Genomic DNA, 19,729 nt, shown 5'->3' on the forward strand with positions numbered 1-19,729 from the left:
AACAGTTCTGCACGATACGTCTTTGTCAATTATTTATCGGCGAACCTATTTTCAATCTTGTTTTTGAGCGGTCTTGTTTTTCGCGTTCAAGTATCGGTATCGAAGTGAAAAATAGCGCCACTTACGTAAGGCGGATAAAAACACAGGCGTCAGTAATGGTTCAACAGGCTCGATGTATACGTCGCATAAGTAAACTTGATATTATATTTATTTTACGCCCCTTGGAAGCCGAAGCGATCCTTTTTCGGTCCCGTTATCTTGAAGGAATAAACGGCTACACCTTCCTAATCCACGTGGAAACGACTATTGTGTATTCCGCTAATGACGTCGGACTTCCGTTCGTCGATCTTCGCCTTTTAAAAGTAAAGGTAGCCTCGTAACGTTTCAACATGGTCATTTTCCCCCGCTTACTCGACCGGGGCGATTAATCGCGTCGCTTATCTCATACCGTGTTCAGGTTCTCTGCACCGTTTTTTGAGCGGGTAACATCCAGAGCAGGAAAAGATAGGGATGTTCAGCTGGGTTACACCTGTTAATTAACACCAGATTACAGGCAGCCTGCCACTGGGTACGGACAGTCAGTGAAAAAATAATCTCTTATCCAGCCTGCAGAAATATTCCCATTACGAACCAGAAATTGCAAACGTCGTGTGAATTTTACCGTTGCGTAAATCCAAATATATACCATGCCGGAAAACGTTTGAAACTAAGATCTGACTGTGCGTGACGTCAGGCGCAGGTGGAAAAGAGTATAATTCCAAATTCATATGAAATTTCGAAAAGTTATTAAAAATTATCGAAAACTTATTTAAAATTCGTCGGTGGGTTTTGAAATTTGATAAAATTTTGAAGTCAGGTGAAGTCTTTTGAAATCTGACATATTAGTTCAATCTTTTGAATTCCGTTGAATTCACGATGTCGTACGAAGTGACGAGAATTAGTTCAAGGTATTAGAAAATTCATCCCAAGTAATTTAACCTTTGCGTTAACATATTTTGGTGAAATTTTAATTACATTTCAAATATTTATACAGTCACTTAACATTACGTTCACATTATGAATTCAGACAAACTTGTTTACGCTTGAAACGATGCCGCGTTTCCAACCGGCAAATCCATTACGAGTCTTGAAAGTTTTTTTCAAATCCATTGGATCATTTGCAATTAAAGAATTCGCAAACGAAGCATCCGTACAACGCTATTCAAAAAGTGTTTCGACCCCCCGAATCAACCCTTCCAATAATTAAATCGTTTCTTTAAATCAAGCGGTAATAATAACACAAAAATATAAAAAATTGTTTAAGGAGACGAGGTGGTCACCGTCGGTCCAGCTTGCGTGGGTGGACGAGATCCTTGGGCGGTACAACGGCTGTTGGTAAACGCGGAGCCGAGCAGCCTTCGCATCCATCGTTCACAGCCATACGAAGAGGAGATCGCCGTAGTGAAGAGGCTCCGGCATCCGGCTCCTCCACCGCCTCCGTCGAAGGTCAATGCCAAGGATATCAGCAAGTATTTTTCATCGGCCGGCAGGGATCGGAACGACGGAATTCAGGATGGAGTAAACAGTCTCAACCAGCGTCAGGAGCCTGAGGATCAGCAGGAGAGGAACAGGGACAAGGAGGAGGGGGAGGAAACGGAAAATACAGGGGCGGTGGAAAAGGACGCTGCGATGGGGTCGAACCTGAGTCGTCACAACGGCAAAGGGTTGACAGGACGGCGTACTCAGTCATCGGGAAACCTCTGCGACCCGAAGGGGAAGCTGAACAGCGTTGGAAAAATCTTGGTGCCTTGTTCCGGGGGCCAGAGAGAGAGGTGAGCGATAAATTTAGGCTGGTATTAAGGAGACACGTCGGCGAAGCTCGAGACCTTTTCGATTTGCTTAAAATTTGAGGGTGTAACAAGGCTCCATAGGACAAGCGATTTTCACTCGGTTCCAAGCAGTCGAGTTCTGTATCGAGACAATCTCTTGAAATTTGTAAAATCAACTGCACATGCGCCAAATAAGTCAATCTCATTGGTCGATTTTTTCCCTTGAATCACAGAATCGTACTAACAATAAAATAGTGGGTATATTTAAACGGACTTTCGGGGCAGCCATAATTCTGATATACTCGCGGTATTCGAATGAACGCGTCGTGCCTAACGAGGTGATCTCGGTCAGTTGAAGTTTAATTAGGAATTACTACTTCCTGAAACCTAGGTCATATGGAAGTAACACCGAACACGACGTCGGTACCGACGCAACCCCCTAAATCCCAGAGGGGACCAAAGTTCGAGGGTAATCACTGCTTTTAGACCCGCCGAGCCGTTCGCCCCTCGCAAGGAACCGGGGGCAAGAAATATCGACTTAAGAGATTGAGCAAATTGCAGAACAGGACCTTTCCTTTACCCCCACCCATGGACGCTACGCGAACCTTAGGATGAATTTGCGATACGAAGATTTAATTTCGCGTTTGCAGTGAACACGAATTTCATGAGTTGAAAGTTAGTTCCAGTCTTAAATTCGTTCTAATCAACTCTGCTGTTATATTTAATTCGTGAATCTTTGTTTACAGGAGAGCATGTTTTTTAATTTTTTTAGTAGAACGAGTTAGCAAACGTACTGCGATTTCAAATTCCATATAGGTCGAAATTCGAGTAACGTCGTCGACACATGAGAAATTAGTTTTTAAACAGCTCTTTTATCGTTTGTCTAAATATACAGCTAGATACAAAAAATTACTTGGCTATTAAAATCGTCCGGACTCAACAGCTTATTAATATCTGTGAAGTACAGACTTTAAACCGGATGTTTATTCATCATTTCAAATGTGGGAAATTCAAAGCAAAAGTAGAACAATGCAAGCTCTTCTTTATTTAGTCTGGCTCGTCTAATTGTATACCATTAATTTACTGAAAATATTTATTTTTAGTGTTAAAGTAAGAAGCTCGGGCAACTAATGGAGATAAAACTCTACTCCTATACGAATAGAGAATTTCGGTTATAGGAGGCTGTCAGTTTACTGTAACCGCATTATTCATAGACTTATTTATTTTTTGGTGCGGCGAATTATGGCCGGCTAAATGTTGTGCGCATAAATTTACTCACGTAACGCACTTGATCCGACGGTTTTTAGGTCGACTTAGCCATAACGATGCTGAAATTAAAAGGCACTGCCAAATTGTAATTGAAATTAGTCGAGTGGTATTATCCCACGGTTAGAAAGAACGCTAGAATGAGATAAACCTGGGTGCTTCATGCCCTGTAGAATATTCTTTTTATAGTAAGAAATTTGCGGAGGAAATTGCAAACTAAAGACACGATGTAAGAAAAGATTGAAAAACTGTAATCGAAGTTAGTCAAGTGAAATTTAATTAAAACAATACCTGTTCAATATTTTACGTGAAGTGACGTCCTCGAATTTCTATTAAAAAAAGTTCGATCCTTGGTAATCTCATCTTAATTATATTTTGCACAATTTTTTTTACCCCAACCACGTATGATTCGTTACATTTTGATGAATTGAAAAAGTAATTTTCCTCGAAATCCAATTTCCTACAACTCGGATTAGACGAATTGTTTAATCAACTCGTCAAATAACAACAGCAATGAATATACATGGAAAATCATTCAAGGTTATTATTATTAAACAAATACTGTGTAGCAAAATATATTTTCGTTATAAGAATTTAACAACTCTATTGCGTCGAAGTTGGACAAACAACGCGATTTTAGTACTGAGCAGAAAACAAGTAATAACATGATCTTTCTAAAATCATTAACAAATTGAGTTAATTTAGTTGACATTACGAGGTTTTTCTTTTTTCAATTTCTGCTATGAATGAGAGAGATCCCTTCAATAAAATTAAGCCGAATCATCGTCGTCATCATCTTTGTCATATTGATAATATCGTCATGTTTCTGATTCATTAATATTTTTTAAATTCCTTGCCTTATAAAATTAAATATATTTTCACCTACAGTAACGAGGAGCTATCCGGCACGCCTCTTAAAGTGAATTTGAAACACAGATTGTGACCCCCCAATGATAATCTGAACGTTCGATTCAAGCGTCGGGTCAATTTCCAGATATAAATTCTGCGGGTCTCTGCCAAACCACCTGGATGGAAAAGAGGCAGCGGATGATCACCCGGGTGAAAACAACAACGTGATATCCGACACGATAAGCGGAAACCTTGGAGGGACTCTACCGCACAAAAAACGTCCGTTGGGTGTGCATTTCTCGGATGTTGGACCGACGGGTACGCTGGACCTCGTCAAGCACCAGTCGCAAGACTCTCTCTCGGAGGATCCTTGGCGGTGAGATCATAGTCACCTATAGATTTCACCTAAAATACTACCTTACGCCTCCCGCATAGTGCGCGGAAACGGAGCTGTGAATTCCAGCGGAAGATGCTTCCGCTGCAGGATCAATTTCTCCAAGGTTGATATCATCCTGCTGTCTGCACCTCTTTTTATCTGATCCGCCTTCCCCTTGACCGGCTCCGTGCGATCAACCGAGTTAACTCACTAAATTGGCTCGTAACTTGTACAGTGCCCATGAATTCTTTGCTACTCTTCGCTGTTTCTACGCTCTGCCAATCGGATGTGCTTTACTCTGCGCTGAGATATTATTCAGCGCAGAATAACCGCGTTACCTACGCTTGGAAACTTGATATGCGTGATCTACTTTCTCGAGTTTATACGTTATGCAGAGCCTTCGTGACTTACTGATCACGGTACCAATCGTTTTGCCTGATAAACAGCGAGATTATCTGGCAAATGTATTTTTCTCTTTGTCAGAACTAATTTTCATTTTTATATTCTCTAAAGCAGATATTGAAATTCACTCTCTTGTGAACATGAGAGGTCAAATTATCTTTCTGTCCCCGATTTAAGTTCTATTTTTTTTATGCCCGTCGTTTTCAAACCTCAATCAATTCTGATTGAGAGCTGAAGTTGACGGCTTTGAAATGAGGAGTTTTGCGAATACTTGGTACAGTCTTAATTTAAATCACTGACGTATTGTAATTACACGAAACTAAGCGTGGAAAATGAATCTTATGCTGATAACCTTCGTGGAAAAACAAAGACGTGAAAAATGTATGAGCACGTATAATTGTAAATTGTAATTCCGTTTTTTATTAGCTATAAAAGTACTCATTTTAATCAGTGTGATATGTTCGTCGGTATTTTTCAATGAGGTGGTCTATACTTTTTGCGTTTTGGCACATTCTTAATCAGACTGTGGGTCTAAACTATTCTCAGCATTCATACACGTACATGGCAAAATCTATTTCATAACGAGTCAATTTAAACAAATGTATTCCTTTAAACTGTCTCGATTCAATTTAAAATACACGACGCATTACACATGGTTGACTATTGAATTTCACACTCAGTGAATAACTTACTTTCGTTAAAAATGAGGTCAAATTATGAATGAACTTTTTTTATACACCCGTTAAAAAAGTAATACCATACAAAAAACTTATCGATGTCAAGAATTTTTTTGTGATATTATACCACCTCTCGTACAGCATACGTCTTGCTGTTAACGTATATTATTCAAGGATGCAGCTATTCAGTTACATTTCAATAATTTGATAGTCAGAGTATAACTCGAATTTTTATTTAAATAAAAAATTCAACTACAGACACAAATAGATTCATACTTTTTAAAACTCATTCGAGTTTATCAATCGTTCCGAATTGACGGCTGTTACATATAATCGAATAACCATTTTACCGTGAAACAACCCTTCTCTTCAATTCTGTACAGCTTACGTCAGTCAGTCCCGTGTGCATTAAACTGAAACTTCAATAATTATTTGGTGACAGTCGAGACAATGAATGCGTTTTTTTTTTTATGAAACGGTTCAAGACCTCGGCTGTATTAAAACTTTCTCTGTTGATCTTGCAGTCACACCCGTCAAAACTGTTCCATTTGCTTTCATATTCCATCTCTTGAAATCATAACTGACGTATTTCTCAATAGTAGTCGAATGTTCGAAAACGCCTCAAATGCTTCTTTCATCCCTTCTCACAGTTTTCACCTTCCGTTCTTCAGATATCAGCACAGCAGTGATCTGGACCTAGTCAGATGTAAGCACGGAAACTTTGACCTGGTACGACGAAGTCAAGGCGTAGATTCGGTGGATGGTGAATCCGTTCGTACGTACGGACGGGGTGCGAGTCTGGATGAGAAGTGCCACAGGGGTTCCGACCTTGACCTGGTCGGCACGCTTCCGAAAAGGCGACAGGACTCGAATCGCAGCAAGCAAAGCACCGGCACTCATTCAAGCATGTCCCAACAACGGGGGACCGAACGAGTCAGTGACGATCTACTCATGAAGCTTGTGCACAAGCCGGACTGCGAGCTCATGAAGCATCACCGACAATTGAACCGTGGCGTCGATCTTCGCCTGAGTAAACTCGCCGGTGGGGAACCACAGGATCAGGGATACGCTTCGGAACGATCCCCGGAGGACGAACATCCCCCGTCTTTGCCCGGTGAACCATTCCCCGCCATCACTCCAGGTAAGTCATCCATTGCAAAGTCCTCTTCGACTGATTTCCAAAAATTTGGCTCCGGTACTTTGAGGAGCGTGAGTGAGCCGGAACTGTCTTTAAGCCTTTCACAAGGCGCCTGGAACTGGTTCTCGCACTTGCTTACTGCGACGATGAAATACGAGGAGGGACAATTTACTCATAACTAATCTGCACTACGCTGTTTGAAAAGTGCGAAACTACCTGCTAGGTCTAATTAAGAACTTCGAGAAACCGCAACGTGTTTCATAGACTTGTACTCTCGCTACTGAACAAGGTCTTCCGAAGCACCTCAAGCGGTCTCAACTGCGAAGCATGCAACTCGAGGACAAGTCGCTGCACGTATAATACCGCATCATGTGTGAAGTTATTCACCGTGATTTCTTGTCGGTCGGTCGAAGACTTTTCAAAGCAAAGCCGCAAGATGCATCGATGCGGCAGCCTCGGTCAGGAGAGCCCATAAAAGCCAGTGTGAGCATAGGAAGATTAAGTTCTCGGATAATGACGAGGGTTTAGGTAGAACTGGTAGTCGCAGTCCCATTGCCTTCCTACCTGTAAAGGGAGTTCGCTTTATTGGCCGTTTGTTCTCGCTCGACAGTCAGCGGACTGTGTCCTCCGGCAGGTGGAATCCACTGCTCGGATAAGTAGTCAGGACTCGAAGGAACAAGTACACGGGGCTGTTGGAAAATTTTGTGCCTTAGCGCGCGCGCTGTTTCGATTCGAAAAGGAAAGAAGTGTTCGGGTGAAAGTTATCGAAATATTGGTGTAGGTACCCAGTGTCTTCGTGAATTTCTCGTCTCTGTGACATCGTTCAGTGCCCCGTTTCACACGGTTCATCACATCTATATAATTTTCGTGACACCCTGTAGCTACACTATGGTATCTAAATAGGCAAAGGGTGAGATAGGCGAAACTTGGGGAGATCTTATCTTCTTACGGAAAGACTATTCAAACCCGTCCTGCCGAGTAGATATAGGTACAGTTGGAACCCACCACGTGCCATGCCGGTCGTTCGAAATTTGCATAACGTGCTTTTCTCATATTCATCGGCCATTCCTCCTCGTGCGTGGAGTGGAGATGAAGTCTTCCTCGCCCTTCGAAGGCTCCCGGATCCCCCCTTAACCAATCTATGTTCACGCTGGTAACCCACAACGTTGGCAGTTATTAGGTCGACAATGGTGAGGCCGTTTCACATTAAAATGATTTACGGGTGAAATTTGGTTTCAACGATGCTTCAACTCGCGAGTTAGGAGAAACTTTTTACTCCAGTTCGTATTCTTTTTCGTAAGCTGGATACCACCAACTTTGACGGATACCTACAAGGTTTGGCTCATAAACAGCCACTTAATCTCTCTCTCTCTCTCTTTCTCTCTCTCTCTCTCTCTCTCTCTCTCTTTTTTTCTCCCACTCGTGCCTTTTAAATCATGTATGTATCGTTGATGCTTCGAGCACGTCCGTGTGCAGCAGTCGAGGATAAAAAAGCAATAGTAATAAGAGATCCGATATCAGAAAATGGAAAACTGATCCGACGGATATTCAATAGCACCGATATTTAAATCATGTCTCTTGGAGTAATCGAGGCCTCGCAACGTTTCTGCATTTTATGAATTACAACCCCCATTCACCGTCGACGGATAAATTTGTTACGCAGGACCCGCGAAATTCTGTCTTTCCTCCAACTCCCCCGTGGACACGAGTGCAATTCAATTAGACCGAATAAATTTTATCTCACTCGGGATCGTACCCATATGCAGGGTGTATGTGCCAGTGGTGCCAAATTATGGAAAGTGCCATCTACTATCCCTTGCAAATTTCCACACTACGACACGTGACAATTTTCACACAATCTCCTCTGTGTGACGTTCATACAGAGGAGACTTATTCATACCCTGAAGATTCATGGTGGTCTTTCAATTTAAGAAAAGACCACTTTTGGCTCTCTTTCATCCTTTGAATCGAAGGTTTGACTACAGGAAACGATTTTAACGACTGAAACAAATCGAGGAAGCCGGAAGCAGGGTAATTTTGAATAATTATGCGTTTTTCAAAGTAATTGGGATTCACAACAGATGCAGCAGTTCTGTGGATCATCTGATGTCAAAGGAAAATTCGATTCGCTGTAGAATCTCAAAAGTTACTATATTATTGGTAGGATGACTGCGGGAGTCTTCATTCGATTGCTAATTCGAAGAAAATACACAGACAGAAGATTTTCAGCCGTTCAAATCCCGAACAGGTTTCCGCTTCCGGCTAGGATCTAGAGCAAGTTTGTACACAGTACTCGGTCTCTCTTTTAGCCTCGAGCGGTAGCGGCTCATCAATACCACGGCAAGGGTATAACTCTAGTTTCTGGTAGTTTTGGTCGGAAGTTGGGAGCTAAGAACCCCGAGGCACGAAGGAAAAGGATCAAAAGTGTGGAACCCGGTACGGTTCTTGGATTGAGCAAGAACCATCGCGTTGATGAAACCGGGATCCGTTGTGCGATCAGCTGATTGCGCCACCGACAACACATGGCACTGGCTCTAGAGGCTTCTCGTCTCGGTGCTGTGAGTGAGAAGCGTGATCTATTTATGGAGAAATATTTTAGGCTCTTCGAGAGACGCGTAGAGTCCCGTCTTTAGAACTCGGCAATCTCGATTCCGTTACGTTTCAGGCTCGGATAATCTGACTGCCGTTTCCACGTGACCTGCGAATGACGAAGTTAGAGGCAAAACGAATCACGCGACGGAATGCAGCTATCGATAAAAATTCCGAGGATGAATAGTTTCAGAGATGCCGAATTTAGCCGCCCGTTTCGGAAGTTTGCGCGTTTCTATGTTACTGTGTTCAAAAAAGGAGGACGAGGCTGGGGCCAAACGTTGGCTGCAGTCACCCCTCGGGGGAAAAGATTGCTCAAGATTTATTTCTCGTTGCATTATGCACACAGAGCCATAAATGGTTTCCGCTATATAGTAACCACCAACAACGAAACCGCGGTGAGGTGATAAATTGAGATTATACGCGCCTAAAAACCACCATTCATAATTGGGCCGTCTGCGCGATACGTAACTAGGAATGAAACGACTAACATTTGTTTCTTCGTTACTCTTGCAGTGCAGATATTTTCACTGCAACTTTTTCGTAGGAAGTGTTTATCACAAATTTGAGTAATCAAATTATTATGGGATTTTTTTTTTGTCTTTACTCGAACTTGGTTGCGTGGAAAAGAAAATTTCTCTATCGCTTATTTTAACTTTAATATTTCTTGAACGGAATATTGCTGTGACCCCGTGTGTAATATATTTCGATTTTTGAAAATTGTTTGTATTAAAGAAATTTATTATACCTACGGCTACTGTTTCTCAAATACTCGAACTTTAAATTACTTCAGTTTTGTTCAAACACTTTTTACCAGCTGTTTTTTAATTTGAATAAAAAATGAACATATTAAATTTCTGACAGGCTACGTGACGTGAAAATTTATTACCAAGTTGGAAATACTTTTAACTTCCGAATAAGAAATTCATTAAGTATGCAGACAGCTATGGATAAAAAATTAATTCATGAAACAAATTCAACTATCTCACAGTTCAGCAAAAAGTAATAAATATACATGTTTAATATTATCATCAATTATACTAAGTAAAGTTCTTATCAATATTTCTTACGTCAGTAACAATTTTCTTAGAGCACGTTTGTCGTTTGAAAATTCAAACACTGTACAAATGTCAATAAACATTTTCTTTGCCTTGATCAAAAGCTAAGCTGTGTCAGAAACAATCGTCACGGACTGTCATCGCCGTAAATAGTTGAAATACGATAAAATAAAACTACAACTTAGTTGAAAAGACATTTTTCGAGTGGCACGGTTTTTGATAATTGAATGGGAATAAAATTTACATCAATCGCATTTTGAGTTACATTAAACAACTTAAAAACCGCTTATTTATCGTATTCATTTTTGCAGAATCTCCTTCGAATCGATAAATCATGGTATGAATGCATATATAAGTACTATATAATCTTAACGAATCGAGTGAAGAAAAAATAATTTCGATTGATTGCGAAGTATTGACATAATGCATAGATAAATTTGAATGTAGAACGCCGACATTTCTTATCCTTGCCGTAACTCTTCGACTCTTGTTTTTGCGCCAATAATTACGTCAAAAAAGTTTTTTTCTTGCCGCGGATATTGGTGTACAACATTTGTAAATGACTGTGGTTAATTCCAAGATACATATCAGATTGAAAGGTGAAAAATTCAGCAACTATTCTCGGTTATCAAGCCTAGCGCAAAAATCGAAGCTGCAATAATTTCAGAAGCAGCCTGACCAACCGGTATCGTTCAATCTCCGATATCTATATCCGCGCATCACGCGTAGCGTCAGAAATTCGGAAATAATTTCGCGGCTGTCACGAGACGGTTCGGTGGTCATCAAATATCGTTTGTTCTATCGGCAGGAATATAGGAGGGGCCGTTTTATCCTTGTTGAGCTGTCTATTGCGTTTATAGCAACGGCCAATAACTCAGCCATTGTTATTTCGTCCGTTGTTATAACTGCGAACTCAAACGGGCCGGGAAATTCGTTACCCAGAACGAGAGTCAGCGAGAGGAGGAGAGGATCGTTTGTCACTCCTCTAATGCCTGTTTGGCCGGTTGTTTTGCCCGACGGAATAAGACATCCTCCCCGCATCCGGGCCAAGTCTTGTGTTCCGTGCTCTCAGTCTTGTCTGTCTGGCGCATATGACGTCGCAAGAAGAGTACCGTACTTCAATTTATCTCTTCGTTACTCCGGCGCTTCGAACCGCCCTCTAATCTTCGTTCGATTTTTCTCAACGACTGATGTAAGACGTTGAAACTGATGCATTTTTCGCCGACGATATTCACGAAACAGTGCGTTGTTGTTTATCAGCGGTAAGAATTTACGGTGCGTGATATGAATAATCGTGAATTCGGGGAAAAAATGGTTAGATTTTGTGGTGATTGTGCGGGTGAATCTAAATAACGACGCAGTCTTGTAGGAGCTGGTAGGCGATTTATTTACAAGAGTATGTACAGAAATTTGAGCTGTGATGTGAGAGGTCGAGTACTCAGATCGAGTAGACTGGTGGACTGCTTTGCGCAAAAGTTGGTTAGAGACTCCCCTCGTATGCAAGTAGGCAGTTAAGCACATACGTGCCGGAAAGCAATATTAAAAGAGGATAGAAAAACTTTTTGAAAAGAATGCTAAAGAAGTCAGGAAAACGGAACCTGGAAAAAACCTGGCTCGCCGGTTGGTCGCCAGATTTTATATGACCATGTGACGCTGGCCGAAGATTACCCTTCCAGGTACCGCAGGATAGGGAAAAACCCAAAAAAAAGGTTCTCGGATAGGAAAGTCGAAAAGTATGGAAAATCGCGAAAGCAATAGAAAGAACAGAAATATATTTACAAACTAAGCGTACGGCATAGGCGTACGTGGAGACATAATTTTTACTCGAGGATTTATACCGGAGCGAATCAGAGCAGGCGACTTTAATACGCAAAAGTTTTTGAGGGGAGTCGTTGAGTGGACTGTTTCCTGTGCCGTACGGGAATACCTTTTGCATCTCGAGGATAATCCCGGATGGAAGGAGAGTCTGCAGGAAGACTAAAAGTTCGCAGAAGCGGCTCCGCTCTCTGCACGAGGTTGAAAATCTTTAATCTTCAATATCTAACCATGGAAAGTTTGCCCTTTCGCCGCAGGAAATGAGCGACTGTCGAAAGGTCGGAAGTTCGGTTGAAAAGTTTACAAGAAAAGCTTCTTTATTTTCCACAACGAGAATGACTCGCAGAAACAGTTTTTTCGTTATTCTTTCTTCCATTCTTCAGAGATTAAAAACCAGCAGTTGTAAATATTCGCTGCGATTTAAGATACTCAATTGGACTTTACGGTGGTTTGATTACGTTGAAATTTCTCACTCATTTGTCACATTATTCAAGCTGAACGTTAGATTCTGTCTATTATCACAAGCTTTGGAACTATCGGTCGAATCTCACATCTGAAAAAACTCACTTCTTCCCATATGAAGGAAAAATTACGCTTCAACTTGAGGATGGTTTTTCGCACGAGTTTCAGCCGCAAAAGCAGGCATCCCGCAGGATCAAAAAAAATCCCAGACGCAGCTCCGCTGTGACTTCCGGTGAAGTGGTAACGGCCCAAAGTGGAACTCCCGGGGAGTCGGCGAACCGAGTTCCCAAACAAGGGACCGGCATGAGTGGCATACATAATGAACCATGAATGGGTACAAGAGACCGACGATTGTCATCGTTCAGGTGACACGGAGCAGCGTGTGTGGTTCGTACAAGAGGCATTTGCGCAATCCCAACGACCAGCGCAGCGTAGCGTAGAAACTAGAGAACAATACCATGGTGAACGAGCAGCTTTGGCTGTTCCAGTTTCGAGGTCCCCCGCAGATTTTAGGAATATCTTTCGGCTCTCCAATCTATGGTGACTCCTGACTCATTGTCAGATCTGCGGGTATTCAAATGGCAGTAGGAATTAACCGGCAGGATTTTGATCCTCTCTGTATCCCACGCGAGGATACCTTTTGTGAAAGGACGAAGATCCTTAATTGCGGTTCGGTGTGTGATGTGAACTATAAATTTGATACACGGTGAATCCGGAGATTCGTAGTCTGCTGGATTGGGTCGGGGGTTCAGGTTCAAGGTGGGGGATATTCCGCGCAATAACTTTTGGCGGAATTTGAGCGAATAGTTTACCGTAGACGATGAGTATTGAATGTGAGTGCAATCTTTCGCTAATTTATGTTTCACGTTTTTCTGAACAAGTTTGTTCAGACCCAGCGCAGCGTATCCAGAGCTCGTATGTTACACTTTTGCCTCTCGGGCGAAAAACGTTAATAACAATAATAACGTAGCCAAGAAAAGTACGAAAAATTAAACAAACGAAGCTGTCGGATGCCGAACAAGCGGAATGAAAGGGCCAGTATTGATTTACGGTCCGTTGGAAAGGACGTTTAATTTTTTTGATTTCATTTTTCGCCACGAATACAAATTCATTTGTCCGCATCTGACACTCTCGAATTGATGATAGTCCTTTGCGTACAAAGACATGAAAATGGACGAGAAAGAAGTTGTCACCTATAAACACCAGAGTTAACTTGAAATTAAGACGGGACCTTGAGAAGCTTCGTAACACGCGCACTAAACGTGGGATACGGTCTGCAGCGAAATGGCGTTTGTGTCTTCCGCAAGACAGTTTGAGCGTCATAATTTATCTCCTGAGTACTGGTCGGCAGGACGAAGGTAGAAGCAGTTGCGCTTCAAGAGGGTTATAATTTTGAGCACACTATACTCAAGGGCGAGTACGAGACAGCGAAAAGTGGTCAGAGTCATTAGCACTCGACCTACTCCGACGCTTATTTGTCGCCAGAATATTATTTTCAGCACTGCTAGATACAAGACTCATTAAAAAATATGCCATGGCAATCAAACGAATGGGGAAGAATTTTTTAAAGAACTTTTTTTCGAACTTTATTACACGTGTATTAATTACGATGAATTAACTGATTTCTGGGCAAATTTAATGTTTCTGATATTCTGAGTTGAGAAATTATCGACCGAAAATCAATTTCAACTCCGCACTCGCAAAGGATGAAAGTATTTTGAAAAATTCTAAACGTGAGATTTTTATTTTTTATTTTACAGATTGCAATAAAGTGGTTTTTTTAGGTGTAATGAAATGACGAGAATATCTGACGCTCGTGTATTATAAAACATTTTATCAGTCACTCGGTTCGATGTTTCAAATTATAGAACAAACTTGATTATTCGCATGATTTTCGCACTTTACTCGTATTACAAAACTGAGTCATTGTAATTTTTTGCAGTCTCCTTTACATAAATTTCGAAACAATGCGTGTGTAAGATAAGAATTTGCGTCGGTTTGTTATTAATTTTCTTTCTTGACCCAGAGAGAATGGAATCCATTTCTCAAATTAGACGAAGCAGCCGGGAATCCGGAAGCGGTTGATATAAATAAATCTTTGATCCACGCGGCGGTTGGACCTAGTAGGCTTCGTTGCTGGCCACAAGACGGGAAAAATCTTGCTTCAGGAAGTCGCTCAGTACCTTTCAGGCTCCTTAGCAATCCTCCATATTTATCATTTATCCTCCTTGCCTTTATTTTCGCCTTTTACGGTATTTATTTTTTATTTTATTTTATTTTTTTTATTTCTCACCATTTTTCCCACTTTCTAACTCTGCGGCCGAAGGAAATATTGCTTCCTTTATACGTGAGTTGCCTGCGGAAATGAGAAAATTCTTATTGTTAACATCGTGGCAATAGCCAGCTGCCTGAGAAAGGAACAGCCAAGTAGCCTGCGATTTGGTAATCCCATTGTGTAAACGAATTATTAGCCGATAATCAGCGTCGCTTCTTATCTGCGGAATTTATGCGGCGAATAAACTCAGTCCGTACAATTTGAGGGATTTGGGAGCATTAAAAATAATCAACTCTGCGATAATGTTCCAGTGAAGAAATTTAGAACGTTCTCTTTTTCGAGGTTCAACGTATGGCTAATTACATCCCCGGCGTTGTAAATTGAAATGAGAATGGAAAACGGATATTGCAATTTAAAAGTTTCAACAGACGTTCGACCAACCTTTATTTCTATCTAAGAATTCCAGGAGGGTCGGTAATCGCTATATTATTCATTTCATTCGCAGATTCTCGTTGGTTCTGATTGGGAAATTAACTGCAGAGAAATTTCTCACGCGATGGCAAAACAGGGTGACAGAAAATTCGCGTCAAACTCTTTCTATCCTATTTCAAATATCCTCAAATACCGTCGACTGGAACATGATTATAACTTAATGAATTTCGGACCCTTTCCGAAATGGTGGATTTTTTTAAGCACTATTTTTCCGTCCTTCCATCACAGGATAATCTCATCGCTGTTATCCTCGTATAATATTTACATACCCTGCATGAAACCTTCGGAGTTGATGCAATGCTCGCTTAGCTCTGTAAAACACTCAACTTCACGCTCATGCAAACGTGAGAATTATCCTCGATTGAACCAGTTTAATTTTTTATCAAAAACTGAGATATTCGGTGATGTGACGTCTGGGCCACGTGACTGGACTGAAAAGAGGACGAATTTCGCACGCAGAATAAGCGAGAACAAAAAAAGAAAAAAAAAAAAAATAAGAAGAAAAAAACAGCCGAGGAAGAAGACTGAGAATGTAAATGGTAATGAGCTAGCGTACCTGAGTACAAAGTAATGTTGGAATAACTTTATCTTGTTTTTTTTCTTTCGACATCGCAGAATGCGGACACGCGAAAGAATTGTGTTGACAATTTTTCACACCTCGAGATTCCTTGAAATAATAAAACAACTACGAATTGTTACAGCTGATGTGATTGGAATTTTTATTTCAATTTACTTTTCGATTGTGATTTAAAAAAAAAAACACACGAAATTCCTGGCTTCAACTTTTGAAACGAATAGAACTCGAAAACTAAGAAGAATATCGAAAAAATGAAAAGAAATTTTGTTCATCTTGAATGTTTCGTCAATATTCGTGAAAAAAATATTAAGGAATCACATCTTCTTTCACACCACCTTTTTTCAGTTCAAAATTTAAAAAATTATCTTTCGTCACGATGATCTTAAAAGCCAAGTATCATTACGGGCCAATCACGCTTTACATTTTTATTATCAGTTTAAATATAATGATAGAAACTCGACAAGCTCAAATTTAAATATATAATATAATAAAAATGTAACGAGTGATCGGTCCATAATGATCGATAGTCTGTTGAAAATTCATGAAGAAACCTTCGTGAATTCTGTTCAAAACGCTTTTGGCAAAGAAACAAAATGAGACCATCATAATAGAAGATAATTTTTCATTTTATTTTGTTCATAATCCATAAAAGTTGGTGATTTCGAGGAAGTGTGATTTCTTCATATTTTTGTAACGACACTACGATTCAAGTGCAAAAAAACAACGAGTTTGGACTCTTACCAATATCTCTTTTTGTTTTTGAGTTAGTATTCATGTGAGAATTTAAAACTAGGAATGTTTTAAAAATTCACAAGTGATGAAAACTTTGGGATAAAAATGTCGAAAAATCGTTTATTTTTCTCTCGATAACCGTAGTGGGATAAAATTCAAAAAAATTTAGCAAATCAAGTATTCGAACTGAAAATCTTGCCCGATTTAAAGGAAACAAAAAAATGCCTCGGTATGTTTCTCCACACGGACGTACATCCGTAGAAATTTCACGTACATAGTAAAAGTTTATAAAGCTAATAAAGTTTATAAAGATAATGGAAACTTCGTGGATCATCTTCTCCTGTACGGCGAAGGCAAAACAGGCCTAAAGCACAAGTCCGCATCTTGATGCCGAAATTATTACACGTGTCGGTGGATTCCATGGCTGAAAAAGGACAAAAAGTAGCAGCCACAGTCTGATCTCAGTCAGGCTAAAATTGTGTGGCGTTTCAGCCGGGTAGAGATAAGAAAAATGAAAATGAACGCGGCGAAAAAGGCTAAAAAAAAAAAGAAAGAAAATTGGCAAACAAGGTGAAGAGACACGCCAACGACTCGACGTACCGACGAACCTGCAAATGTCCTCCGTACATTCAGCGAGCAAGACTCGTTTAGTTTAGTCTCGTTGTGTACGGACTGACCTGGGCAAGAAATGCTAATTAAACTATGGCCCGACGCGTAATAAAGAACCGGCTTTAGAGACGCTTCGTCCCATGGTCGTTGCCGCTACACCAGCATCCCTGAGGAGCAAAGTGGGAGAGATGTTGGATCGAAACTTGCAATTCCCGGCAGGCGATCACCGCTCTATCGGCGACTCTCTCGTGTAACTCTTGTCAGCCGGTCCGGCTGGGTATTCGTCGCATTTTTATGCCGCCCTAATTACCCCATAAACTGAAATTAAAGCTGTCACCTTGGGAACTTAAGAGCCCTTCGTTAAAAGTACCTTCGTACTGGCTGTAGGTATATGCGATTCGTAAGAAGCTTTTCTGTATGTTCAAATCGTGAAATACACCGTTGAAAATCATTTGTGCGGTTGATCGATAGATATTTAATGGTCGGAAGTTTCGGAGTCAGATTGTGATTAATGAATTTTAAGTCGACGTTACTTATGTATTCATGCGGATTCTGTGAAACTTTTCGGGAGGTAAAGTTGGGGGATATCTGTTCCGGGTTATAAGGAGATTCAAAAATTTTTTTATATAAAATTGTTTCTTCTATTTCGATGGGAATTGCTGATCAGGCGAATAATTTTTTTAAATAGACTTATACATTCGGCGCTCTTCAAATCGTTGATGTCAGTCATTTCGGGTAGATGATTTATTCCGTTTAATGAACTATCAAAATTTTAAAGGAAGAACAGATATCTGCTTCTATTACAGAAATAAAATATGCAGCTTGTGTCAAATATTCAATGTACGAGTGTAGTTGCAACAGAATTTTTTGCTGTACCTTCTTTATTTTCAGATTTCGAAAATTGAATTATAAATACCGTCAAAGAATATGCAGACTTTTCGATGTAATTGTAACAAAAATAGACTCCAGTCGATTCTTTAGTTTCAAGTGTTTATACAAAGAATACTGATACTAATCCTGAGATTCAAAAGTATTGAACTGATTCAAATATTCTCATGAAATAGAGCCTGCAAAATTCCAGTTGAAATGTGACTCACACATTCCTGCTCATTGTTTCGTCCATTAGCAATTCAAAATTCGGATCTCTCTTTTAATTTCATGATTACCATTATTTGATTTTTCACAATTCAATTTTTCACTATCACAGATTTGTGCAGGCAATTAAATAAAACTATTAGCTCAGCGCGCATTCACACAGTTCATTGAAAAAATTGCAACGATAAGAAGTTGGTGGAACGTAGGTAATCAATTACCATCGCGTAAATAAAGAGCCGTTTGAAAAACCTTGCGATTTTATCAGTCCAAGTCACGTGGCTTATTTAACATACATATGTAAAGATTTTCTCAATTATATCTTACACTACCTTCCACAATGTTGAATGTTTTCTCGATCTTATCTCGAGTAATGTGTGCAGAATTCTCGGTGTCAACGGTCAAAATAAATGGAAGTCAAAAATGGAAGGCCCTCCTGAAAAAAGTATTTTCGATTTTATTTTTCACCGCTGTTGCGGCCTTTTTTGATTTTCTTTGGTGTTGAAGGTTCCACCTCTGAGTAATTAAATTTTCCTGAGGAGGGCCGAAACGTCAAATCTTGACTTCCATTCATTTCGACCTTCGACACCGAGAATTCTACCCATCTTCTACGGTATCGCGTAAAACGGGAGCCCATTCGCACGAACCGTTACGAAGATACATCCGGTTTTACGCTTCGGCATAGGCGCGCCGTTGTCGTTGAGGGAGCTGAAAACGAGGGGTGCGTAGGTTCAGGGTACCTGGGACACAACATAAAGAGGCTCCGAGTCTCGGCGCACTTTACCGACTGCGATATATACATCATCCTTACATCCCAGGAGCCGGGATCCGGGCAGTAAAACGCCGATTACCCCTCGTAGTTAGGGGCGTATTGCTCCTTTTTAATCTCGCATTTCGGATAAAAGACGCGCGTGTATCTGACGCATCTCGGCATCTGCTATTTTTGAATCCAGACTCACCGCCTGCATTCCCTGATTTACGACCAGGTTCAAATTCCGAATTTAAAACGTGCCGAAAGCGCCAAATTTCGATTTTTTTTGTCACAAGTGGTCCGAAAGCCGAAGTTCGAAGTTTCGAAAGGGCAAAATTCTCGAAAGACAAAATGCGAAAATGAGACAATTTAAAAATTTCATACACCGAAATTCTAAATGATCCAAGATTTTGAAATGATGGTGAAATTTCGCTGGTTTGATCTTGCTTTGTTCTGGATTTTCGATATTTTTACATTCGGAATCCTGGTTATTCTGATTTTCGATTTTTCTAATTTTTTACACCTATTCGTTGACTAAACAACGCTATATGGACGTATTTTAATTTTTCGGAGTTTTGCTCTATCGCAAATTTATTTTTAGGAATTTGCCTCTATCGTAACTTGAATTTTTGGAATCTTGCATTTCGGAACTTTGAGACTTTGAGCCGTCACGTTTCCGACCATTCGAAACTTTGTTGTTTCATAACAAAGTTGAAATGTTTGATTTCTTCACTTCAAGTTTCGCCACGAAATAATTCGGA

At 40.4% G+C, this 19,729-nt stretch overlaps 1 protein-coding gene across 2 annotated transcripts in view; it reads left to right on the top strand.

Annotated features, from left to right (window-relative positions):
- Positions 1-19,729, top strand: part of LOC124310163 (uncharacterized) — a 160,200-nt gene that overhangs the window by 107,201 nt on the left and 33,270 nt on the right. For both annotated transcript variants that reach the window (XM_046773909.1, XM_046773918.1), the window contains exons 2-4: positions 1,304-1,811; positions 4,069-4,299; positions 6,050-6,519. In XM_046773909.1, coding sequence (XP_046629865.1) covers positions 1,304-1,811; positions 4,069-4,299; positions 6,050-6,519 — 1,209 coding nt within the window. The remainder of the gene's footprint in view (positions 1-1,303; positions 1,812-4,068; positions 4,300-6,049; positions 6,520-19,729) is intronic.

Source organism: Neodiprion virginianus, chromosome 1, assembly GCF_021901495.1.
Source record: "Neodiprion virginianus isolate iyNeoVirg1 chromosome 1, iyNeoVirg1.1, whole genome shotgun sequence".
In the NCBI taxonomy this organism is placed as follows: Eukaryota; Metazoa; Arthropoda; class Insecta; order Hymenoptera; family Diprionidae; genus Neodiprion; species Neodiprion virginianus.